The following is a 26,283-nucleotide window of genomic DNA, read 5'->3' on the forward strand; positions in this document are numbered from 1 at the left end:
GGGAGGGGAGGACACTCTCTCGGGGGGGGGGGGGGGGTGAAGCCCCAGTAGGGATGAACCTTGTATGGATTCTTAAAGACGCTGGACAAAAAAAGTTGTAATGTACAGTAGGCTTTATAATTTACCAATTTAATTCTTACATGGTTAAAAAAACTTTCCCACCATTGGACCGACCAACCATTAGCATGTTGTAACCAAACACTGCAGAATAGCTTAGTAAGTAGCATGCATTCTTTTTCCAATGAATTAAACTGTTGTGTTTAAGGTGTTGTTTTTTATATAACATGATTTTTATTTGTTGAGTGAATTGATGTTAAGATGTTTCGAAAATTAAAGCTGTTACTAATGGAAACTAAACTTGATTCAATGGTTGTAACCTGAGTGCAGTTCTGTCAACTTCCCACATGATGGCATCTCTCACATTCTATTGAGGCGGGAAACATTTTCATGACACATAAATACCTTATTAGTCTATGAATAATCAGAAATAAATCATGTTTTTTCCACATTGACAAATATTCAGGGATACCCTCAAATACTTGCTTTCCAGATCTATAAACTGTTTATATAAGTGAAGATTGTGTATTGATGTAGTACATTAATTGTATTGATGATTGTTAAGAGGACTAATGTTAATTTGAGCATAGTTTGAATATATAATCAATATAATTACTACATTGTGAAATAGTTTGAACAAAATAATAGTAGAGAAGAAAACTACTCTAAACCAATGTTTTTTTCTTGTCTGTCTGTCTTCTGTGTTTATTTCCCTGTTGCTACAGTTATGTATTGTATATTTTCACTTTCTACCTAGTCAGATCTACAAAGATCCACTTCTAATTTTAAATGAACGTTTGTGTGCTGCAGGTGGTTGCTTAGGTTACATGATGACGTCTGCAGTTACACACCCATCCTAATGTGTTATTAATTCACCTTCTTTTAGCTTTCCCATTGATCTAAACCACTGATTAATGACCAGTATTTTACAATCCGGTTCATGAAATACGTAAAGCAATGCTAGTAGCTTCAGGAGAAATAAATGATAAGAAAATTATTAACCATCCTTTTACATTTTGAAGAAATTATCAGCTTTTTCTGGCCAGGTCTATAGTTTCAGATTGTGTATGTGTGTTTGGTGTACTGTATGCAAAAGTGGGATACTATTTGTGTCAAACTGTGTTGTTGGGCACCAGGGAGGACCACTGTCCTGTAGGGTTGAGACACTACATACTGTAGTAACATTATGTAAGACAGCAGCCAGTGTCTCTCAGGGTGATACACATCTGTTTCACTGAGATCATGTGTGTGTCTGACTGTAAGTGTATATTGTGGTGAGACTTATGATGTCACGTACTGTAAATCAGAATAACTCTCTGTGACTGTGTATAATTATTGCTGTCTTGATTGCCGTGGATAAGACAGCTAAGCAGGGATTTGTGGCTTATGCCCCTATGATGCTAAACCTGATCTCAGACATGACATGACCACTGGCTATGCCAATGTTACTGTTGCTCAGTCAGTACAAGCTGATCTCAGACCTGCCATGTTTGGATCAAGAAAATGCGAGAAATGACTGTGACGGCCCACGGGGTTGTTTGTTTTCTGTTCTGTTCTTTGTTCTGTGTTACGTTCATTCTCCACACAGGAGCAGTCGAAGGCAATCCCGGTGCTTTATAACTGACTGGCTACAACGGTGCGCAGGCGTGGTCCGGAAATCTACAAGTGCAGCTCCCATTCCATTGGCCGTGCAGACCTCACGACACGCTTTTCCACACGTATACAACACAACACATTTGACACAGCAACACCCCGACACTACTGACAACATCCCACTTTTCATCTTTCAACACAAAAGAGTACCCTTGACACCTGAGTATTTCAAATCCCAATGGCTTTATTTTATGTATATAGATTTGTATATATTTATATATTTAAATAATAACTTTCACCTCAATTGTTTGATTATAATTTTTTGTTCTGTTAAATTCAAACGACGGGACATAAAAGACCTAGGCATTCCACATGATCATATATTACAAAAGAGTAAAGAAAACAGTTGTGAGTGCGTGCAGCTCGGGCACACACACCTACATACATACACACCTACATACATACACACTTACATACATACATAGTACATGTTGTTGGTGTTAGTAGACAAATCAGAAAATGTCAAACAACTGCATTCACCAAGACAGAGACTACCACACACACACAGAGTGTTGTGAAGAATTTTGAGGAACGTAAATAAAACAATATAATCTAGTTGGAGAATTCTGTTGCATAGTTTGAAGCAAACAGTAGTGACATGTTGGCATGATAATGTATCATATTTACATAAGAAAGGGCGTACAGGGCAAGGACGGTGAGTGAATGGACTTCATATGGAGAGTGTGTGTGTGTGAGTGTGTGAATGTGTGAGTGTGTGTGTGCGCTAAGTGAGACACACACTGATGGGGAACACCTCTTGAAAAAATATCACCACAGCATTCAAGAAACAAAAAAGGCATAAAACACATACACGGAAGCACATAAATGTTTATTCAGCTACCCAGCAATTACAGTAAACTATTTCACTCTTCGCTTTGATGTGGCTCTTCTGGGCTCAATCAAATCAGCCAATCAAATCAGTCTCAATGGTGACTTCTGCAGTGCTTCTGCAGTGCTGTGGGTGGGCTGGGGTGAATCATCAGTCACATCTCATTTCCACACAATGCTGAGTACTCGTCTATCAATATTAGTCATTGCCAAGTCAACAGTTCTGCAAGCTGACAAAACAACCCCTCAAATCTCCAATTAGGACAAAACAACGTTGAAAAGCTCAGTGCCACAACATGTCTTTAATAATAACATTATTTTAATGGTTTCTTCCTTAATAACTAAGGCCTAACAAAACCTTTGTCTACGAACTTTTTCGGGACACGTGATAGAAATGCTAACTGCTTTAGCAAGCTATGGTACAATATTGGATTAAGAGCTTCTATCTTTGAAGGGCTCTAGCTGAACAGATGTTGCTGTGGTTGAAATAACGATAAAAATAAAGACCCTCATTTCAACAGAGGTGGTACAATGAGGCACAGCTGATGCTGAAATCACAGTGTGTGACGTAAACAAGTCACAGAGAATAAGGCTAGAAGAAACCCCAGCCAGTGGGCCTCAGTTGAATTCTAAGATTCTAAGGGGAAATATGTCCTGTGTGACTAGTGGTATTTGTTGAATATGTTTGCTGAGGAAACTTACATCCTCTACTCCATAGCCCTTGATGAGCACACATGCACACACACATATGTGCGTGCGTGCACACACACATACACACACTCACAAACTGAAACAAAGATCTGAACTCCCGCAATCCTGGCACATGTTTACAACCTCTTTGTCCTACACACACACAAACACACACACAGTTCTTGGTAATCAAAGAGAGATCCAGGGCAGATGGTGCTGGACTGTAAACATGGACAAGTGGAGTGCCAAAGCACAAGGAAGCAAACACACCAGCCATGACCCGGGCAGGAGTCTCCTCCCATCAGAGGAAGAAAAACACAACATGTCTCGTTCCCTATGTTGGACCAACACGGGGATACCTCCTCACTAACTCCACATTGCTTAAGAGGAGTCAGAGAGAAACAGCAGCAGCACATTCTAGTTCAGGACCGTTTAGTTTAGATCAGGACCGTTTAGTCTAAATCTGGACCGGTTAGTCAAGAACAGGTCTGGTTAGTCTAGATCAGGACCAGTTTGTCTAGAACAGCACCGGTTAGTCCATATCAGGACCGGTTAGTCAAGATCAGGAGTTGTCAACATTTTGACCATCGCATGTGAATATGGAAAATGTTTATATGGAGATGAACAGTGGTTATTTTATAACTTTCACTCTGTTATTTTTTTATACCTTATTTTTACATAATATAGTAATTGAGAAAACACTGAAAGTCTCGACACAAGAAACCAAGTTCAGTCTATTAAATGGGAAATACACTGTAGTAACCATAAAGGAGAAGAAATCGGGAGTGGGTCTGATGAAAGTTCAATCGATGCTTGTGATACTGGAGCTGTGAAATGACTATCATCAGGAAGGTGGAGGCCAGCCCTTTTCTAAGCTCTGGTCTGGTTTGGCAGAACATTTTGGCTTAATCACTTCTCATCTGTGTGAAAAGAAATCAGGTGGAGCCAATGCTTTCAGGCCATATTTGAGACTTTGAATTAATGACAGGATGAAATGTGCCAGGCATTGTGAGATTGGAGTGGATGGGTGTTTTGGGACTGCACACTAACCAAAACCTGTGACTCACTTTGAGCAGTTTTAGTTTTTGATCAGAAGTGTGTTACATGATGAGCTAATCATAAATCAACAGTATAATATAGCATTCAGTTGACACATAATTTAAAAAGAACTTATCAAGACCAATACCCTTTTCTATCCTTGTCGATCCACTCATCCATCCATGATTGTAGCCTACCATCATTCATCCATCCAGACCCCATCTTCAAGCAGGAATCCTGTCAGTGTGTGTTTCACCTGAACAGTATTGGAAGTTTGTGTGTGTGTGTGTGGAGGGGGTGGTGGTGGTGGTGGTGGCAGGGGGGTCATTGGAAGTAAGTTAACATTTGGGAAGTCTCATTCCATACCTAAACATGCATAACATTGAACACGTATATTGAACAGTTAGCTTTTTTAACCAATGCATTTTTTTCCTCTCTTTTCGTACACGGTGGTTTAGGCTACACAAAACACGACAGAACCAATCGCACCAGGTTGGACATATTGCTTAGAAACCACCATATTTGTTTATATTTCATGCATGCCACATAGATGATATTATGTTTATACAAAAATAACACCAGTGCTGATTACTGTGTATCATACTGTATCAATTACAGAAAATCTACTTTCTGCCTTTTCTGCAAATGAGTACAGCTTTCCTATGTTTTAAAACACAATATCTGGCTTGGGTAATATATCTGCAGATATAAAATAGGTGATTATTAATTCCTTAATTGTAATTTTCCATTTTCTCTTAACTTTGAAACTTAAAAAAAATGATTTACAACTGTGTTCATGTAAAGGATTTTCCCAAACCTAATGAAGGACGTTAAGAAAGGCAATGCTTTTAGAGAAAGCAATGCAGTAAAATTCCAACAATTATTGCACAACAACTTTTCCATCTCATACATTAGTTGTAATTAAAACCTGTGCAATTCAAGGTCCCATAGATTACTATAGAGCCATGCTTGGCTTTTCTAATGTAGCATCTGCAATTTGAACGAATTCATTTACATTTAGTCATTTAGCAGACGTTCTTCACACATTCCTTTGACAACTTCACTTGTTGCCTTCGCTTCTATGGAACAGTTGTGCCCAGGTTAAAATTTTAACAAAGTACTGAAAGTGTGAAGTGCCGCAGGAGTTCTTTAACACCTGGTGATGAGGACGCGAGGAGGAGTACAATGGCACAACTGAAGCCATGGCAATAGAGAAGAGACAACAATAGCAAACCTTAACCCTAACCCAACAGTAGCTAACCCTAACCCAACAGTAGCTAACCGTAACCAAACAGTAGCTAACCCTTACCCAACAGTAGCTAACCTTAACCCTTGCAGCTCGAGCATTTCCTGTTAACATTTAAATGCAACACAGGCTAATTAGGGGAGACATTGGGTTACACAGTGAAATTCGTAATGTAATTTAAACAAATGAGTGGGCACACAGGTATAGTCAAAGAAAGAAAAGAATACAAAAACCAAACTTTGGCAGAAACATTCTTAAAGCTTTGCTGGGTGATCATCGACTGATAGCCCCCCTCTTGTTACGAATGGTAGTTAATAGTCGTGTTCAAATGATTATTCACCAATATTTACAGTATACTAAAGTGGGTGCCGTATTCCGAAAGAAAGTTGTCATAAAAATGAAAAGGATTACCTTTGAAAGTGTGTCCCCTTTCAAAATGAGGCCACAATGAGACACCACAACCAAGGCATTTTGTTAGTGTTTACAGATACATAAACAGGAAGAGGACGTGATGTCACTTCCTACTATATAACAGTTATGCTCTCTATAAACAGTTTCCTCAGCCATTAGTAAAATAAGGTGATGCTTAATTTGGACATCAAAAACCATTCAAGTTCAAACAACTTGACTTCCATACTATCGCTGTCATTAAAAAGCACCAATCCAATATAAAATGAAATACAAATTATCATAGTAGTCTGGGAGAACAAAAACAAACCTAGATATAGGATTTTAAAATGATTAATACCCCCAATTGGTTTAACATTACATTAATATGTTAATATAAATACTGTTATTTTTTCTTTGTTGAGCTCAATTAAAAGTAATTCAAGGACATATCTTTTGAGCGGCTATATATTTTGTAATATGTTGTCAAATAAGACTTCTAATGAGTTAGATCTTCACTTAAAATTGTCTGTGAGACTACGGTAGATTGCTGAGAGAGTAGTGTCCAATCACAAAGCCGACAGTAAGTAAACAGGTAATTTAATGTTTAGGAGCCCTAACATCAGACAACCAAATGTAGGTTTAGAAATGTGGCAAGAATATTTGTAGAACTGGAAAAAGACATACTCCACTGTAGATTCCTCTCACTCATGTAATGTACTGTCACCATAGTTTTCAGCCTATATATGTATATATATATACACTCATATACATATATATTCATATATTTCAAAAATATTAAAAAGTACTAAATATAAAAATACAGAATAATTGTAAAAAATGAACAGAATATTGAGTTTTATATGAAATCCATGCAAATAAGCTTCCCTATTAGTTTAAGACTCTAGTTTAAGATGAAAGGGAATCAAGGAAGAACAGCAGGCAGGTCTGCTGGCTCAGCTCTGTAAACATCGTAGTGGTCCTTTAACTAGATTTCTCGGCAGTGGCAACTTTAGTTTTGTCTTCCTATTTGGTCATGGGGGAATTAGGGTTGGGGCCACAGTTGGAAAGGAAGGGGGAGGGTCAAAGGTAAAAAATAAACCTCATAAACAATGGGGTACAAACCAACAACCTATAAAATATGGCTCTGATTTAAGTAGAAAAGGTTTGTTAGAGGAGGCTTGTGTAGAGAAACAACCTAGTTATGACAAAAGAGGGTTGAAATATGGCAGTTGTATTACTTTACTGGGTCTGACAGCATGATCTAAATGAGCTCCTCCAGCTCTACTACACACCACTGGTGGGCAGGACAGCGTTCTTCTACTAGTTACCCCTAGCTTTAGGACTTAGCTCCAGAACAGATCTGGTTCTTTGTATGGCAGTTATCTGAGGCTGTGGTGCTAGAGGCCAGGTGTGCTGGAGATGTGCTGTGTCCCTGCACTAGCGAGAGGAGGGACAAATAGGAAAAGAGGGAGGGGTGATATTGGATTTAGATCTGGGATGCTGATTGTTAACCTTGAGGCACAGGAGAGATCAATAGTCTCCCGTGACACTCGCCAAGGCTAACACAGTGAGGTTCGATAATGACACTCAGACGCAGAGGCGTCCGGTGTGTTGGACAGCCAGCACCGATGGCTACAAAGTACCTTTGTATCGGTGGCACGTACAGATTTTTCTCTCATCTAAACAAATGACAACCTAAGGCAAAATGACTACCTTTTTCCATAACTGTCCCCACCTAACATGAGTTCCTTGATAACCGTTCCTAAAATCCCGATCAACAATCCCATGCCAATCAACTGGGATACAACATGCATTCTACAATGAGGGAGGGGGATCTGTGGGAAAAAATATCAATATCGCTCAATTCAATTAGATGGTAGTTTTCGTACTCAATATTGAGGCAGTATAGTGCACTGTCAGACTTGCTGGCAAGGAGCTATAGAGAACCAGAAGTCTGCCTGAATGAGATGAGGGCAGATGGATATTCCTCTTATGCCCGTTGCCTGTAATGGCAGACAGGAGCCAAACTAGATGAGTTGATTCCTTGGCACTGTCCTTCCTAAACACAGTAAATCACAAGGGGCCCTAAAGAAGAACACGTGTCTTCAGACATTCTGAAGGCGAAAATATGGCGAGACAATGACCTCAAGCCTGTAGTGTCTCTGACTCATAAGGAAGTACTCTTATTATTGAGCTAAATTCTCCATCAATACACATTACAAAAATATCATGAAATAAAATAAATTCACAATGTACTCTTACAATAACAATAAATGAAAGGAAAGGCATGGCTAAGTAACTGAGAACTGTTAAAATGACATTCGCCCAATAAACTTAAAGCTGTATTGAAAAGTCAAAGCATATTTACATACAGGAAGATAAACAACACCTTAAAAGTCATTAAGCGTATACACGATAGAGGCAAGTACAGAACGATAGATAACATGCTGCAGTTCAGTTCTGGGGAGAGTTTCAAATCAAACCAGAAAACATCAAGGATTACAGGAGAAACCTAGATTAGAAAGGAAACATGAAGGACAGGCTGTCAAACCAAGACAAATTGGTGGAGGGGTGGTGGACCCAGTCGTTTGTGAGTTTAAAGTGATGTGATTGGATGCCCTGCATGTGAGTCTGCTGCACACATTTACAGGCACACTAGAACCAGTCAGTGCAAGCCACCCAGGTAGGCTGTGGCTGTTGGTGGCAGGGGGGGTGGAACGGGGGTAAAGGTGTCTGTGCGGAGGGGGAAAGGTGGTGGTGGGGGGGGGGGGGTGGTGGATTGGGGGTAAAGGTGTCTGTGCTGAGGGGGAGGGGGGGTTCTAGGCGATACATGGGACCCACCCCTGAGTGTATGTGTAAAGGTGTGTGGGAGGGTCAGTATTTATGGAATGATTCTGTGATTGTGATGTGACACGCTGTGGCTGACCACCACAGCTGGAGGTGCAAGCGGGTTGGGGGGATGTCTGATGTCAGCCAGCAGGGCTAATGGGGGGGAAGAGGTTAGACGGAGGTCTTGTGGTTGCGGAGGGAGGTGTCTGGGGCTTGGCCGCCCCCTGAAGAGGAGGAACTGGGGATGGCCTCCATCTCCGCGCTGACCTCCTCGATGGGGGGCGCGCGCGCCTCCTCCTCCGACAGGGGCACGAACTCAGGGTGGGCCATGAAGTTATGGATGGAGCTGCGGGATTCTGGGTTCTCTATTCCCTCGTACAGGGAGCTGCGGAACGCGTTCACCACCTTAATCTGGAGGAGGGGAAAGGAGAGAGTCAGTACACAGACACAGGAGGCAGCTGTCAGCACATGGGAGTGTGATGAGGAGGAGGAGGCAGGCAGTGGCGTATGGGGAGTTAACTCTGTCAGGGGGACAAAAGGTGGTCAGCGGTTTCATGGTGAGAAGTGAAGGATTCTGGGTGTTTCCATAACTCACTCCGTACCTCAAATCATACACCAGGTAAAACACACACACACAAAATACCACACACATGGGGACCAACGGAGGAGAGTTGAAGATGCTGCTAGGAAAAGGCAAAAACAAAAACAAGTCAACATAAAATACTGGGCTCAATGCAGATGGGAGGTGGGGGTGCATGGATGATGCAGTAACCAAGACAGACAAAACTCCATAGTACATTAAATGCACACAAGATCTTGAGTTGAGTGAATGTGAAACAATGATTACGGTCAACAACAAAATAAGTAAAATAAGAGAAAACTCAATATGAATCAGTACTATAGAAAAGCATGGTGAGAGGGTTCTAATATGAACTGGGATCACAATCACAGATCACAACAAATTCCACAGAACATACACACACCCAGGGAAACACACACAAACAACACACAGAGACGCAAACGAACACACAAAAAATCTAACAGAAACACACCAGTCTAATGCTACTGGCAGTAGGCAGCATTTCATCACTAGAACGGTAGGAAGCACACCAACACTGTGAGCCCACACACAGGCACAGCAAGATAGCTGGCAGCATACAAACACACTGAACACAGAGAAGGACGGCAGCAGTTGTAGGTGTTTGGCAACTAGAGGGATGCCAGGTTGGTGGACATTTGGTGGAAATAAGAGGGGACTGTCATGAAGGAATGAGGGAGGCTGAGAGGGAGTAGGGAAGAAGGATGATATGCACGTTGGTAAACACTTATGTACAGACAAACACATGCCAAAACACACAATGCACAGGCACACTAACAAAAACTCTTAAGACACACAATCATACCCACGCGCACACACACACACTTACCCACACATAGCGGTACACACACACACACACACACACACACAGCAGTACACACACACACACACACACTGTCTCTCAAAGTGGTTTTCCCCCCCAGCATTCTCTCAAAAAGGCTTACTCTCAAATATATAATATAATAACTGTAAAATAAATAAACCGTAACATACATTTGTATAAACTTCTACACCTAAAACTTATCATATTGCTAGGCTGAGTAATGAATCTGGTTTAAATATAGTTAGCCAGAAGTGAGAAATTTACAGTTTCTTTAAAAAATGTCATGTGTTTTGACAGTACCAGTCAAAAGTTTGGACACATTTTCCCTTGTGTCCAAACTTTTGACTGGTACTGTATATACTTTTTTTTCTGGCATTTCGGCTTTATTGGATAGCGATAGTGAAGAGTGACAGGAAACGTAGGGGAGGGAGAGAGAGGGGAGGACATGCAGGAAAAGGCCAGTCCTGGAATCAAACCCAGACCCCTGCGGTATGGCCTCTGCCTACGTGGTACAAGATCTTCACCACCGGTGAGCCACCGGCCGAACCCTGAAAGCTGGAACGTTCTAGCTGACATGATAGGTGTGAGGACGTGCCTGGGCACGTCAGATCCTCAGGTCCTGTTTTCTCAGACTTAGCTGTGTCGTGAAACCAAAACCCATAACATCAATTTGTTCTCCAACACGAGGAACTTTCTAACAATCTCTATACAGCTGGGGCGTCATGCTAGGGATCTTCTGTCCGTCTGTCGCCCTCATTTCAGTTGAGACCTAAGCCCCAGTCACGTTCACTAAGCCTTCACAGAAAGACTTGTCGAAGAAAAGAAAAAAGCTTGTGAGTTTAATTTTTTATTTTCTCATTATCATCCCGTCGGGTTAAAAACTGAGTACGATGCAAAAGCTGTCATTGTGATAGCGCTGCTAGCCTTGTCTGCCAAGATGTGAGCGATATAATTAAATAAATAAAGACACACTCTCCTGCACACTCACACACACAGTGAGTCATAAGTCCTCCTTGAATAATAAGAACGAGGGAGAGAGAGGAGAAAAGCAAATGACATTGTTGATGAAAATGGAGAGAAAAGGGCGGAGGGAGGGTAAAAGGGGGAGTGGATGCATGTGGAGGGGTAAGAAAGTTTTTGAATTCTTATGAAAAAGAAATAGAGAGAGAAGGAGAAAAAGAGAGGGAGAGGAAGAGAAGGAAAGACAGAAAAGAAAAGAGAGGGAAAGAGAGAAACGGAGGTATAGAGGGAAAGACAGAAACAGAGATAGATACGTTTATAGGGTGAGAGAGAGGGGCTTGCAGCATCTGTCTTTTGTCTGTGTCTGTATCTATACATGCAGCTGTGTGTGTTTCTGAGAGTGTGTTCCTCTGAGGACACTGTTGCTGGGCAGATGCTGCTCGTCTGTGTGACTGACTGTGTATGTGCGTGACTGTGTGTGACTGAGAGAGTGTGTGTGTGACTCATACCCCCTTTCCACCAAACTGAACCAGGAGCTAGTTCGGAGCTGGTGCTAGAGCCGGTTCGGAGCTGGTTCAATTTGCGAGCCTTCTAAGAACCGGTTTGCTTTTCCACGGGCTGGAGAGCCACCACAGAGCCACGTCATTACGTTACTGTATACGTCTCATCTTTCCCAGCAACACTAGCGCGGCAGCGCCAAACACAAAGCAGAGCCCGTCTAAAGGCTGTTTATCAATCCGAAGAACGCTAAGAACGTGAGGTTGAGATGCATGTTTTCTTGGCTATTGCGCAATACCCTGGCCTCGCAGCAGTATGACAACACTGGCATTATCAGCGCAACATTTTATAAACTTTTGCTGTATAGTGCTTGTGTATTACATTTGTGTTAAATATAGGCTCAATATCTCATAACATTTGTGTATGTAATTTCACTCATTTGATAGGATTATGATAAAACGCAGCAACTAGTGTCTGCACTGCACTGCGATGCTGGCTAGGTTATCGAAAAGTCGGAGCAAATTTACAAATTAGCAGTTTCACCAATAAAATAAGCACATTTTCATCAACTACACTGCCCACTTATCGTTACATTTTAATTCAGATGCTGATTTACAAGTACCGTTTAGCTGAAATAATAATTGTAAAAACTTAGAGCAAGGCGGTCAAAGGATTCTGTTGGTCTTGTTGGTCACGGTAACCACGGTAACCCCGCCCCAAGCGGTTCTTACTTGGTTCCCAATCTAGTCCAGCTCCGAAGTGGTGCTATTTTCGAACCACGTACAAACCACTTTTTCGGTTCTCAGTCTGTCGAAAGAGAAAGAACTGGTTTGCGATTACGCACCGGCTCCGAACCAGCACCCAAAGTGTTAAAGCCACTCCCCTCTCTCCTTCCCTCTAGCGCTTAGCAAGGTCATTCTTGTCTTCATGCCCTCCTCTCAGGAAGCGCTACAGAACGAGAGGCTGAGGAACTGATGAATGTTTAGTCAGCACATCAGTCTCAGTTTTATGAGTATAGTTGATCCAGTTGATCTTCATAAACCATGACTAACAGATTCTCTCAGGACACTAGTTAAACAAATGACTCCATTACTACTGTGCTAACCATGCTTCCCCAGGCTGTTCTCATTCTCTCTGTCCCTCTCTCACACTCTCTCTTTTGCACTCTCTCTCACAAACACAGACACACAGAGTAACTCTCTAGTGACTTCCTTCATCATAGACACACACGCGACCCACACAAGTAAGCAAGCATACGCATGAAGAACCGAGACACACACACACTTCACGAGACTATATTAAGCCATAATGGATCCACTGTGGGGTAGGGAGGTGGAGATGATTGACTACGGCCCAGAGGACTGTGAAGGTAATGAGTACATTATGAAGTATTGCGTGTGTCCTTAGAGTGGGCTTGGAGGTGAGCGGGGTGATAACCTGCTTCTTGGTGGCCAGGTCAGAGGATGACAGCCATATAAGAGTTATAAAACACACACGCACACACACAGATAGGATCACAGATACACCCCCCCTCCACACACACACACACACACACACACAGATAGGATCACAGATACACCCCCCCTCCACACACACACACACACACAGATAGGATCACAGATACACCCCCCCTCCACACACACACACACACACAGATAGGATCACAGATACACCCCCCCTCCACACACACACACACACAGATAGGATCACAGATACACCCCCCCTCCACACACACACACACACACACACACACAGATAGGATCACAGATACACCCCCCCTCCACACACACACACACACACACACACACACACACAGATAGGATCACAGATACACCCCCCCTCCACACACACAGACAGGATCACAGATACACACACCCTACCATCATCCACACGCACATGCACACATGCAGGCACGCACACACTGATATAGTGCAGGCAGCTCAGGTAATGGGAAAGAATGACGTGTGGTTATTTGAGACAGAGTTAACCCTTTGCCATTAACCGTCGTGAGGAACCCCAGGTCCTGGAAGATAGATACTGTCCCCTCACCCCGCTCAAACTACAGATTAGAATCCCAAAGAGATTAACCCAGTCCAATTACCGCCCTACCCAGTCTGTTGACTGTGTCAGGGTCAATGAGCATGGGGCAGAATTATTCCAGATTAACGGAGAGGAATCGGAATGATGTTTCTCATCCCTGTCTTATCCATACATTTTATGTTTTTATCTGAGATCTCACGAGGGTTAGGTCATGCAGACAGCTGGAGAGAAGCACACTTCCAGAAGAACTCAAACCCCCACAATGCACTGGGAAACAGTGTTTAGGAGAGATGCAGAGTGGATCTGGGATGCATAAGGAATGTCTGTCTCTGAAGGCAAGGGTGAGAAAACAAGTGCAAAACAGGGAGAGAGAGAAAACGAATTTAGGACAGTTGAGTCAAGAGAGAAAAAATCACAGAGAGATGCATAGTGGGGAAGAAGGAGGAGCAAAAGAGAAACAGAAGAGGTGAAAAGAGAGGAAACCAGAGAGAAATTATGGGAGAAAAAGAAGGCAGGAAGTGTTGAGACAAAGACACACAGAGAGAAGGATAAGAGTGGCCAACAGAGCGTCCGTCATCATCAGGCACACTAGGTTGGTAGTACCCAGTCATGCAGCATTCCCATCGCAAAAAAACCCCCAAAACCTTCAAAGCGTTTGTTAATGGGGGTCGCTGTGGCGACCGCACTCACTGCCTGCCGTGGTGGAGGAGGAAGCGACGGCGGAGGAGGCAGGGAGGGGCGGGGCCCCAGCAGAGTTGGTGGCGGACAGGGAGGAGGAGCTAAGCCCTACGTGGGTGGGGCTAGAGACAGTTTTGGCGGTGTCGTTGTGCTGGCTGACCACTGAGGGCTGGCGACGCAGAGCTCCAGGCACGGGAGCCTGGCCTGTCTGAAACGTGTAGACCACGTCCATCTGCATAGACACACACAGGGGCACAGTTAGAGAGACAGGAGAGACTGAGCACAGGGGTGGGAGAGAGAGACAGGAGAGGATGAACATGGGGGGGAGAGGGAGGGAGAGGGAAAAAGAGGGAGAGAAAGAGAGGGAGAGAGGCAGGGAGAGAGAATGACAGAGGGGGAGAGAGAGAAAGAGAGAGGTGGAGGTGGAGAGGGAGAGAGACAGAAAGCGAAAGAGAGAGATAAAGGGCAAGATAGAGAAGATGAGTGAGAGCAGAGATGGGGAGAGGAAGAAGTGAAAGAGAGAGATAAAAAGGGAGGAGTGAGGGAGAGGTGAGAGAGATAAAAAGGGAGGAGTCAGGGAGAGGTGAGAGAGAGATCAAAAGGGAGGAGTCAGGGAGAGGTGAGAGAGAGATCAAAAGGGAGGAGTCAGGGAGAGGTGAGAGAGAGATAAAAAGGGAGGAGTCAGGGAGAGGTGAGAGAGAGATCAAAAGGGAGGAGTCAGGGAGAGGTGAGTGAGAGAGAGATAAAAAGGGAGGAGTCAGGGAGAGAATACAAGAGAGATAGAAGCTGCTGTGGGCAGAACAGAAACAGCAAATATTAAATAGAATTTAAAAAGGCAAGATCCCCATAAAGTCTGAAGGGGGGTGGGGTGTAGGGTGAGGGAGGAAGAGAGGTCAATCTACTGAAAGAGAGGAAACATTAGTACTGAGAAAGGATGAGCTGAGACCACTGGAGAGAGAGAGATAATGAAAATAGGCTCGTTCCTTAGCTGCTGATAACCTCGGAGGTGTGAAGAAGTTCTTGTGGCAATTATTTCCCCAATGTTTGACTAACCAGGCGTGTTTTGACACAAATACCAAAAGAATCACACAAAAAAACACTGTGATTAGAAAGTGGGAGGGGAGAGGGCAAGGAGGTCGACAGGGAAGGGAAGAGATAAGGACCTAATTAGGTTGCCACTTTCTACGTCTCTTCCTCTCCCTTTATCCTCATTCCGTCATCCTTCCTTCCCTTCCCTGGAGAGTGTTAGAGAGAGAGCAAGAGAAAGACAGAGAGAGATAGAATGTGCTCCAGTGCCTCTCCCCAATGCACTTCCTTCCTCGGGGAGGGGGACAAGTCGGGATAAGGAAGTGGAGCATCGAGGCAGGAAGGCAAATTGGGGAGCAAAGAAGCGACACAGAAACACATTTCAAAGAGGAGAAATCATCTGTGGGCCTTTGTGTTCCCTCATGACTGACTGAGAAAAACGTTATCGACAGTAGAAGAAAAGTTTGAAATTAGTTCAAGGGCTTTACAGGACAAACACAGGTCAGAAAGGAAATACACAAACTATGGTCTAGAACTACCCCCCCATCATGACAATAAAAACAGGAAATACAGTAGATAAGATTTGTTTAAATAGGAATGTATTGACCCTGAGGTGGTGAATTACACTCAATAAATCATGCGTGTTCATTCCATCATCAAGACCAGTGGTATAAGACAGATAGATGTGCATTAGAAGAATCCACACAGTCAACATTCAAATGAGAAACACAAAGTGACAAAGATTAGTCAAAGGAAACACAGCTAGACGTTGTTCTGGGACGGAGGTTCTGACATTCATATCTCATGTGAAAACTTGCATACAGTATGTCCCAATTTAAGTTAATTAATATACTGTACATGCAAGGGGTTTTATCAATAGTTGACACAAACCGATGTGCACACAAATAAATTAACAGATCTAGAGACACAGAAGACTTAAAGCTCTGCAGTGGGCTTTAAAGAAAGCATACTTATTATCTTGAGAAGGATGATCTTAGAAAATATAAAGTACCCCCCTATGGAAAGGATGGAGAGAGAATGAGAGCGAGTGGGAGAGAGAATGAGAGAGAGGAAGAGAAAGGGATTGCGCAGAGGAAAAACCTGAACTCCCCCTGACCCGAGGGGGACCCTGAAACATTGACATGAAAATAACAACAAACTCGAAAAACCCGTCGCTGCCGACACTGTGGGCCTTGTTAGGACGTTGTTAGGACGTTGAATCAACAGGGCGATGGCTAATGAAGCCTACAGGGAGATAATGGATATAGCCTCAGGACTAATCCTCACACTGAACACACTCACCCCTGTTAGCTTGATAGTAGAGGGCGGCATGCACACGTAAACATAGCCACACACACAGACAACACACACACTCACACACACTGCCACACGCACACACTCACACCCAGGCAGTGAATACAGACAGAAACTAACATGTAGAGAAATGCTTGCTTCCGGAAAGATCTCCATGGGCCCACAGGGCAGTGGAGTCACAAGCTACGATCCCACACACCCACCACTCAGAGAACTGTACAGCTGTCTCTTAACGGGCCAAAAACACAACCCTCCCACACACACACACGCACACAGTGGGTCTGTCTCTCTTCACAAAATCTCACGGTGCAACAAGTCATACTTTTTTGGGAGAATGGGCCATTCTGACAAACGTGAAGAGCGAAAGAGAGAGATAAAGGTATTCCATGGGGAAACTCCCACAACTACTGATTAGATTGGTAGGCTCACACTGAATAGAGACATACATCATGTTTGTATTATCATGTCAACCAGTGAATGCTGGTGTGAAATCTAGCGAGTGAGTGGATCTCAACTCACGTGTGTGTATGTGTGCGTGTGTAAGAATGACCATGTGTGACATTCTGTGTGCTTGCGTCATTTGCACTTCTGGAGATTGGAATCAAGCCCTGTGCTCCTTTCAGGCTTTCCTCCAGGTGTGCGTGTTGGTTGTTTGCCAGGATATTAAAGGCAGAGTGAGTGTGCATGTTTAGTGTGTGGATATTTCCTTGATTACACTGTTGATAGGTAAGAAAATACACTGTATACCATTGGTTCTCTACCTGCGGCCGTCATGCATGGAAGAGCAGCCAGCGATGCGCCCACATTTAAATACCAAACTTTCAGTTTTACAATTCCTTTTAGTTTTTGAATTAATTAAAATGTATGAAACAAATATAAGTTTGTACTGTAGCGTTTTTTAGTCATATAAAAGTTGGCAGGGAAAAAGATTGCTTTGGCAGAAATCAAAGTCATCAGCAGCCATTAGGTCGGTAACATTTACCGATCAAAATGGACACATTTGTTATTAGAGGAGAAAAACGCATCCAGTGCAGCAAGCATCCTCAGTTACAGATATGAGGTGAAGTATCCCTGTACAGAAACTTCGATTATTAAGTTTGAAAGTGCTTTACCTATTTAGATCAACATACATAGTTATAGTCGCAACTTCATTGTGTTGTGACTCCTTTTGGGATCAATTTCCCGAAAATTGGTCAGCTCCTGAAAACATCAGGTGTCCCATTAAATGGTGACTAGTTTTATACTCTGTTTAAATGTAATTGTCTAGATATCATTATAGTCATAATATGAATGGCTAATACCATAATATTACATACGGTTAATTGGGATTGATGATGTCATATGTACATTATATGTGGCCCGTGAGACCGTAGTGTGGCCCAGTGGGAAGAAAGGCTGAGAACCACTGCTGTATTCAGTAAGTATACTTAATTGTAAAATGTGTTTTATGTGTATGTGTGAAGCAGGCCTAGAATAACCTGCAGGCGATAAGCACTCTTTCAAAGAATTAAACCTCCCCGGCACAATTTGTCTCTGAACTGGGACTCCCAGGGTAAGATAAGACCTGGGCAGCTTGAATAGAACCCAATGTTATGTTAAGGTTCTCAAATCTCCTAAACATAATTAGATGAACTGTGTACATCTCAAATAGAGTTCAATAGAAGAGGAGGGACAAAAGGACACGTTTTAAAAGTTCAACACAAACAATTCAGTAAGCTTGATTATGAGGTTGATTTAAGTGAACTGCTAATAGCTTTTTAAATACATCTAGGCTAGGGCCTCATTTATCAAGGCCTTTGCGCCTGTTTCCAGGCGTTAATTGTTCGCAAAGACTGACTTAACCGATGCGGGGCTATTTACAAACAGGGCGCACCTGGGTAAAGTGGGAGGGTCGTGGGGAAAGTGGGAGGGTCGTGGGGAAAGTGGGAGGGTCGTGGGGAAAGTGGGAGGGTCATGGGGAAAGTGGGAGGGTCGTGGGGAAAGTGGGAGGGTCGTGGGGAAAGTGGGAGGGTCATGGGGAAAGTGGGAGGGTCATGGGGAAAGTGGGAGGGTCGTGGGGAAAGTGGGAGGGTCGTGGGGAAAGTGGGAGGGTCATGGGGAAAGTGGGAGGGTCAGGGGGAAAGTGGGAGGGTTGTGGGGAAAGTGGGAGGGTCATGGGGAAAGTGGGAGGGTCATGGGGAAGGTGGGAGGGTCAGGGGGAAAGTGGGAGGGTCGTGGGGAAAGTGGGAGGGTCGTGGGGAAAGTGGGAGGGTCATGGGGAAAGTGGGAGGGTCATGGGGAAAGTGGGAGGGTCATGGGGAAAGTGGGAGGGTCGTGGGGAAAGTGGGAGGGTCGTGGGGAAAGTGGGAGGGTCGTGGGGAAAGTGGGAGGGTCGTGGGGAAAGTGGGAGGGTCGTGGGGAAAGTGGGAGGGTCGTGGGGAAAGTGGGAGGGTCGTGGGGAAAGTGGGAGGGTCGTGGGGAAAGTGGGAGGGTCATGGGGAAAGTGGGAGGGTCATGGGGAAAGTGGGAGGGTCATGGGGAAAGTGGGAGGGTCGTGGGGAAAGTGGGAGGGTCGTGGGGAAAGTGGGAGGGTCGTGGGGAAAGTGGGAGGGTCGTGGGGAAAGTGGGAGGGTCGTGGGGAAAGTGGGAGGGTCGTGGGGAAAGTGGGAGGGTCATGGGGAAAGTGGGAGGGTCGTGGGGAAAGTGGGAGGGTCGTGGGGAAAGTGGGAGGGTCATGGGGAAAGTGGGAGGGTCATGGGGAAAGTGGGAGGGTCGTGGGGAAAGTGGGAGGGTCGTGGGGAAAGTGGGAGGGTCATGGGGAAAGTGGGAGGGTCAGGGGGAAAGTGGGAGGGTTGTGGGGAAAGTGGGAGGGTCATGGGGAAAGTGGGAGGGTCATGGGGAAGGTGGGAGGGTCAGGGGGAAAGTGGGAGGGTCGTGGGGAAAGTGGGAGGGTCGTGGGGAAAGTGGGAGGGTCATGGGGAAAGTGGGAGGGTCATGGGGAAAGTGGGAGGGTCATGGGGAAAGTGGGAGGGTCGTGGGGAAAGTGGGAGGGTCGTGGGGAAAGTGGGAGGGTCGTGGGGAAAGTGGGAGGGTCGTGGGGAAAGTGGGAGGGTCGTGGGGAAAGTGGGAGGGTCGTGGGGAAAGTGGGAGGGTCGTGGGGAAAGTGGGAGGGTCGTGGGGAAAGTGGGAGGGTCGTGGGGAAAGTGGGAGGGTCGTGGGGAAAGTGGGAGTTCCACCCAAAAAGGTGGGAGGATACGCATAAAGTGCGCCTAATTATATATTCTGCGGTATTTACAAAGACTGCCAGTAAGAGTGCGCCTCTATTCTGCGGTAGAAATTCTCTGCCTCTTAAAAGCAGGTCTTAACCAGGAGCGCATTTTACTGTGTGTACAAACTTACCTTATTCAATGGCAGCAGTGATCCGAGCAAGGCGAAGACATAGGCCAATTTTTTTCCGAGGGTGTGGATGTTCTTCATGTTCGTATGCTTCATGTTTTGGTTACCCGCAATGTTTTTGGGGCTATCTTGTTGTTTATGATCATTGACCTATGCACTTTTGTAAAGCTCTCTCTTGGAAGTTGGATAAAACTGTCTGCTAAATGAATACATGTAAATGTAAATGTTCTGCCCTGTAATATGTTCAGGTTTGCTGTTACTTCATGCACGTCACAAAATTTAAGCTTGCGCTTTCTTTTTCCCGTAGGAAGATCCATGACAGAAACATGCAGGCCCATTGTTCTTTTAGAGGCGCGCTAATTACGCTTGAGGGCGGAGTATGCGCTGATTGCCTGATGAGTGTCAGGTTTGATAAATACTACGCAAAATGAGGAAGCATAGCGGGCGCTATTACCAAACTCGCAAAAACAGACGCAGCGTAAACTGCGCCATTGTTAGTAAATGAGGCCCCTAGTGTCCATACCAAAGCTACATCTATTGCTAATCAACTTGAATAATGTGTTATTTACCTCGTATGGATTTAGAAACCCAAGCCATGTAGTCATGTTTCAGTTGGGAAAAAGCAAGAACAAATTATGGTTTAACAGGTATTGTTGTCATGTCAATGTCATGTCAATGTGTTATTTTTTCACCGTTGCAAGCTCTGTTAACTAGCTAACAAGCTAGTCTTCAGGCTGTTCCCGAGGCAACAACAGCCTCATTTCCTTCCAGGTGGCACATGGTGATCTTGGCATGTCAGTCCTTTTAGCTGACAGTCTTCATACCTGGAAACATTTACCACGTGCACTATATTCACACACGTGCACAGTCAGTTAGCAATGACAGTTAGCTTTGAGTTTCCTCGTCAAAATGTCTTCCTCGGTTTTTTCTTCCTTAACCTAGATACAGAGGAAATTGTAATTTTCGAGGATTGGAGAGAGAAAATGGGAGGATGAGAAGGAGGGGAGAGAGGAACTCGTCCAGCGGACTCCTCTGTTGAGAAGAACTAGAGGGAGAACAGAGGGGAGGAAGAGAACATTTAAATCTCTCCAAGCCTTGGGCTGCATCTCAGCCACTGTGCAGATCCGATATGTACCGACAGGGCCAAACTAGCCTGGAGAGGACACCCCAGCACCTCCACACGATCATCACAATCCCCCCTACACACGCCCGGCCAAGGTTCAGGACCGTACCTGAGTCTGAATGCGGTTGAGTCCTCGGAACCAGAGGATCTGGCCCCGGCGGAGCTCCATCTCAGCGTGGTCTATCTCGTCGGCTCCCTCCGTCATCTCCTCCTCTTTGATCTCCTCCTTTGTAGTGCCGTGACCCGCCTCCTTTAGGAACTTCAGGTGGTGGGTGGGGATGGCCGAGATAAGCTGGGGAGGAAAGGAAACGTGCGCAGGAACACATAAGGACACATCAACGCACAAACAGACACAAACAGATACAAGAATAAACACAAAGACAGGACACACATCCAGATGGACACACAGACAAGAACAAGTTTGACTATTAGCTCAATGAACCGGTACACACGTACATACTGCAGCCTGGACTAGACTAGGCCTGAGAGGAACATCCAGCTTTCTTAAGTGCCAGAGTGCCATTTGGCAACTGTAAAACTTTAGGAAACAGTAGTAGTATCTTACAGACGCTCACATCTTCTACCTGGTTTAGCAGTCTCTCTCTCTCCCTCTTTCTCTAACTCCCTCTCCCTCTTTCTCTAACTTTCTCTCCATCTTTCTCTAACTCCCTCTCCCTCTTTCTCTAACTCTCCATTTTTCTCTAACTCTCTCTCTCCCTCTTTCTCTGACTCTCCCTCTTTCTCTAACTCTCTCTCCCCCTCTTTCTCTAACTCTCTCCCCCTCTTTCTCTAACTCTCTCTACCCCTCTTTCTCTTACTCTCTCTCCCTCACCCTCCACCGTTCCCTTCCCTGTGCCTTCTAGACGAGGAAACAGTGTGTGTTGGCTAATCTTTGAGGAATATGACTGCCTGTCTAAATCCTGTTTGAGTGCTTAAGTCTTTTGTGTTTTCACTCTGGGAGTGAAAGAATGTGTGTGTGAGAAGGAAAAAGAAAAATGTATGTGCCAGCTTTGCATGTTAACAGAGCAATGTCTGCATAAAAGTGCATGCCTGTGTGTGTATTGGTGGGTATGTGTGTGTGGGCACAGAGGGATGAGGGTGCTGGGTTTGTCAGCCCTCAGGGATGAGGGTAGTGTGGGACACAATGCTTTCATGTACGCTCATTGCCATGGATATTTGATTTGATTTGAAATGGTTGGGACAGAAACAACTGCATACAAATAATTTGTATTGCAAGGCCTCGTCCTCACCTGGACCTGCCATAGGTCTCCACACACAAAATCTGTCCTCCCTAAACACTAACTGGATATGAGTTCTAGGGGTATTGTACAGATATTAAACATGTATTGTTTTGTATATGTACGTGTGTGTGTGCGTGCGTGCTTGTGCATGTAGGAGGTGTAATACGTGTCACCGGTTAATATGCAAAGGGCTCACTAGCGCCTGCATACGCCTGCCAGATGATATCACACCTCCGAATGCACGCAAGCACTTTACATTCTCTAATTCCTGCTCTCCTCTCTCTGTCCCCCCTCCACACCTTCCTTTGGTGTGGGGAGTTTGAGCTGTCAGCATCTGCCTGGTCGTCGGTCTGCCAATGCTGGACCTGGTCGCCAGTTGACATCAATCTGTGACACTCTGCTAAAGCTGGATCTAGTCGCCAAATGGACATCGGTCTCCCTGACGGACAACAGCGCAGTCCTGGTCCCTTTCCTCATCTCCCTGCCTGTGATGCTGCGCCGATCACAGTCCCCAGCCCTGTGGCTACCTCTGCTTAAAATTGGTGTTTCAACACCCATTGACACTTCCCTGTTGTATGACTATGTTTAGCCTGTGTTCGACACCTCTCTTTCACCAACCATCTCAGGAGGAGGGGATCCCTCACTGAATAGCTCCTCCCAAGGTTTCTTCAATTCTTTTCCTCTAATTAGTTTTTCTGGGAGTTTTTCCCTTGTGTTCCTTGAGGGTTTAGGTTGATTGAGGGGCAGTTATTTGGGCGTATGTGAAGCCCTCTGTGACATTGCTTGTAAAAAGGGCTATACAAATACATTTTGATTTTGAAAAATGGCTCTGCGCTTCTAGTAATGAGGATGTTCATCGTGGCACAGAACGAATTTGGAAACAACGATCCCTTGATGTAACCTATTCTAACCCGCCTAAAGAGCTCACGCGTCTAGGCGGGCAGGTGTGCACTGGTGTTATATGTGCTGTGCTGACACAGTATTCAAAGCACATTTAACACCTGCCTATACACACGCCTCATCAAATGTAATATGCACAAATTTCGCCTGTTTATACGCACACCTAATTATCTATCAAACTGTAAGGTGCAGTATTCATTCCACGCTTGCTACAAATCGCCAGAGTAGCTTCCCCCGTATCAGGTATGTGGTGAATGTGTGTGTGTGTGTGTGTGTGTGTGTGTGTGTGTGTGTGTGTGTACGTGTGTGTGTGTGTGTGTGTGTACGTGTGTGTGTGTGTGTGTGTGTGTGTGTTTGTATTTGTGACATGTGGGGACAAATGTATGAATACACACCAACAAAGTGAGGACATGTGTAGAAGTGAGGACAAAAATCAATGTCCTCATTTTTCTGAGCATGCCACAGTGTTCTACAGCCTCAAATATATACCTGGTGCAAAAATCTCCTTAGTCCGAAATTTACACAATTTTCGGAATTAATCTGTGTAAGTGTGTATCCCATTTTTGCTCACTCCCTGTCACGCCAACTAGGGGACGTGTGTGGTACTACGCTAAACGCACACACATTCCGGAAGTGACATCAGAGATGTTCTAACATTTCACTTGTGAAAAATCCACACACAGCTAAGAAATTGAAGTGGCTAGCTATCAATTTAGCCAGTGGTTGTATTAAAATGTGTTGGCTAGCAGTAATAGGCTACAGTGCACAGTTTAATAAATGTTGTATTAAAATTTGTTTTTGAACAGTATAATTTACAATTATCTACAACGTGATGTTTGGAGGAATGCAACTGGTTAGCGAACGTTAGCAGGCTCAGTCTTGTTAACACTAGCGAACGTTAGCAGGCTCTTGTTAACACTAGCGAACGTTAGCAGGCTCTTGTTAGAACTAGCGAACGTTAGCAGGCTCTTGTTAACACTAGCGAACGTTAGCAGGCTCTTGTTAACACTAGCGAACGTTAGCAGGCTCTTGTTAACACTAGCGAACGTTAGCAGGCGCTTGTTAGAACTAGCGAACGTTAGCAGGCTCTTGTTAACACTAGCGAACGTTAGCAGGCTCTTGTTAACACTAGCGAAAGTTAGCAGGCTCTTGTTAACACTAGCGAAAGTTAGCAGGCTCTTGTTAGCACTAGCGAACGTTAGCAGGCTCTTGTTAGCACTAGCGAACGTTAGCAGGCTCTTGTTAGAACTTTAGCTAAAGCCGGTAGCAGGCTCTCTTACTAACAACCAACTAAATACATGCTGGCTAACTTGCTAAAGGCATAGCTAACCACACCATCTGGACCGATTATGGAGCCACAACATAATTTTTCTTTATATTGCATATATACATATATATATGCTTGCATGATGTACATATATTTGTCTCTTAAATGGTGGACGAGCTTGATAAATAAGGTCACCGTAGCTAGTTAGCTAGCACAGCAGCACAGCTACAACACATGTAGGGACTTGTGACAGTGTAACTTTGCGAGGGCCCCCGTTCTCGCCAAGTGACGCAAGATCTGGGGCGTTTGAGGGGCTCCTTAACATTTTAATATTTTAGTAAGTCATAGTGAAATTACATTTATTAAGTTTACTTCTTGAAGTACTTAAATTAATTGAAAGTGCACTTGAAAGTATTGCAAAGTATACTTTGAGGCTCTTTAGGAAGTATACTTCATGAACTGAAAGCGCACTACACAGGTTACTTTACAGTATTCAAAAGTAAACCTTGAAATATACTATAAGTTTACTTTAAAGTGTACTAAATGACCTAAAAAGTGGGCCAATTCAGTTTACTTAGTACAAAAATAGTATATAAATAAGTACACTGCTAGTATACTTTAAGTAACATGATAATAGTATACTTTTTATACTAAGTATACTTACAAAATAATCTTAGTGTACTTCTTTTTTTGTAAGGGATGCTATGCCGTGTGTGTTAATAATGAGCCACCCTGGACCTTAAACAAGCAGAAGGGCAATAGATTACAACCGCCCGTTCAATGATAGTAGGTCATATATATAAATCAACCCATTTCTATTGTGATATATTAATTCCTGTTAAATAAATCCCACGATGCATTCAGATCTGTGTGTTTTCAACAGACAACTCGAGGTAGGCCCCATTTAACCTCTAGGACCAATACATTGAGTTATGAGTAATGTCTACTTTTAAGTAAGATCAATATATTAAAATATTAAATATCTAAATATTAAATCATTCCACTCGTGCTCAATAAATGACAACAAAATGTAATTAGGCCTGTTACATACATATAGCCTACATGGCACAGTGTTGCATCCCGTTCTCATTCCAAAGTCGTCAAATACAACCCAGTCTCATACTTCTGCGTATCTATGACACGGGTTTACACATCTATTTTGCGTGCCATATATACGCCAAATAGCTGTTTTGCGTGCAGTTTATACGCAAATTCCTCCTATTCATTTCTATCGGCAGAAAATGCGTCTATATCACACGCAGAACTTAATCAACTCTTTATCCATTATACGTCATCATCCAGACTCGGATTTTGCGGAGATTTACATTATAAATCCGTAACTTGTGTGCAGAAGCCGACACCTGGACTTCTGTGTGCGTGCTGCAGTGGCTATTTGGCAAGCTCAGAAGGGCGCGCTGACATGGAATTCTGTAGGCATCGGTTTGTGTTTTCGGTTAAACTGCTTTGATTTTACAAGCGTTGTTTGGGATACTGCATTTATTTTTTCCGGGATTATGAATCTAAATTAATGCACTGACTGATAAAGTAAATTGTTAAAACTCAAACTTTAGATTTTACTGGGGCACAGCAGATTTATACTGGGGCACGTGACCCAGTAAAAAGGGTCTAACGACGCCCCTGCTCCATGCAGACTGACATGCACTGACACCTTGTGTCGGGCATACATTTCAAAGAGACATGAAAACGTA

General features: G+C 44.0%; 1 protein-coding gene across 4 annotated transcripts in view; it reads right to left on the reverse strand.

Moving 5' to 3' along the window:
- Positions 1 to 8,693: 8,693 nt before the first annotated feature.
- Positions 8,694 to 26,283, reverse strand: part of LOC134037206 (plasma membrane calcium-transporting ATPase 1-like) — a 124,405-nt gene continuing 106,815 nt past the window's right edge. For 2 of the 4 annotated variants that reach the window (XM_062482538.1, XM_062482562.1), the window contains 2 exons: positions 21,276 to 21,458; positions 8,694 to 9,142 (listed from right to left, as the gene is read on the reverse strand). In XM_062482538.1, coding sequence (XP_062338522.1) covers positions 8,903 to 9,142; positions 21,276 to 21,458 — 423 coding nt within the window. In that variant the 3' untranslated portion in view covers positions 8,694 to 8,902. Of the gene's footprint in view, positions 9,143 to 14,340; positions 14,561 to 21,275; positions 21,459 to 26,283 lie in introns of all 4 variants that reach the window. The other 2 variants (XM_062482725.1, XM_062482646.1) reach the window with 2 other exon arrangements.

This window comes from Osmerus eperlanus, chromosome 1 (assembly GCF_963692335.1).
Source record: "Osmerus eperlanus chromosome 1, fOsmEpe2.1, whole genome shotgun sequence".
Lineage (NCBI taxonomy): Eukaryota > Metazoa > Chordata > Actinopteri > Osmeriformes > Osmeridae > Osmerus > Osmerus eperlanus.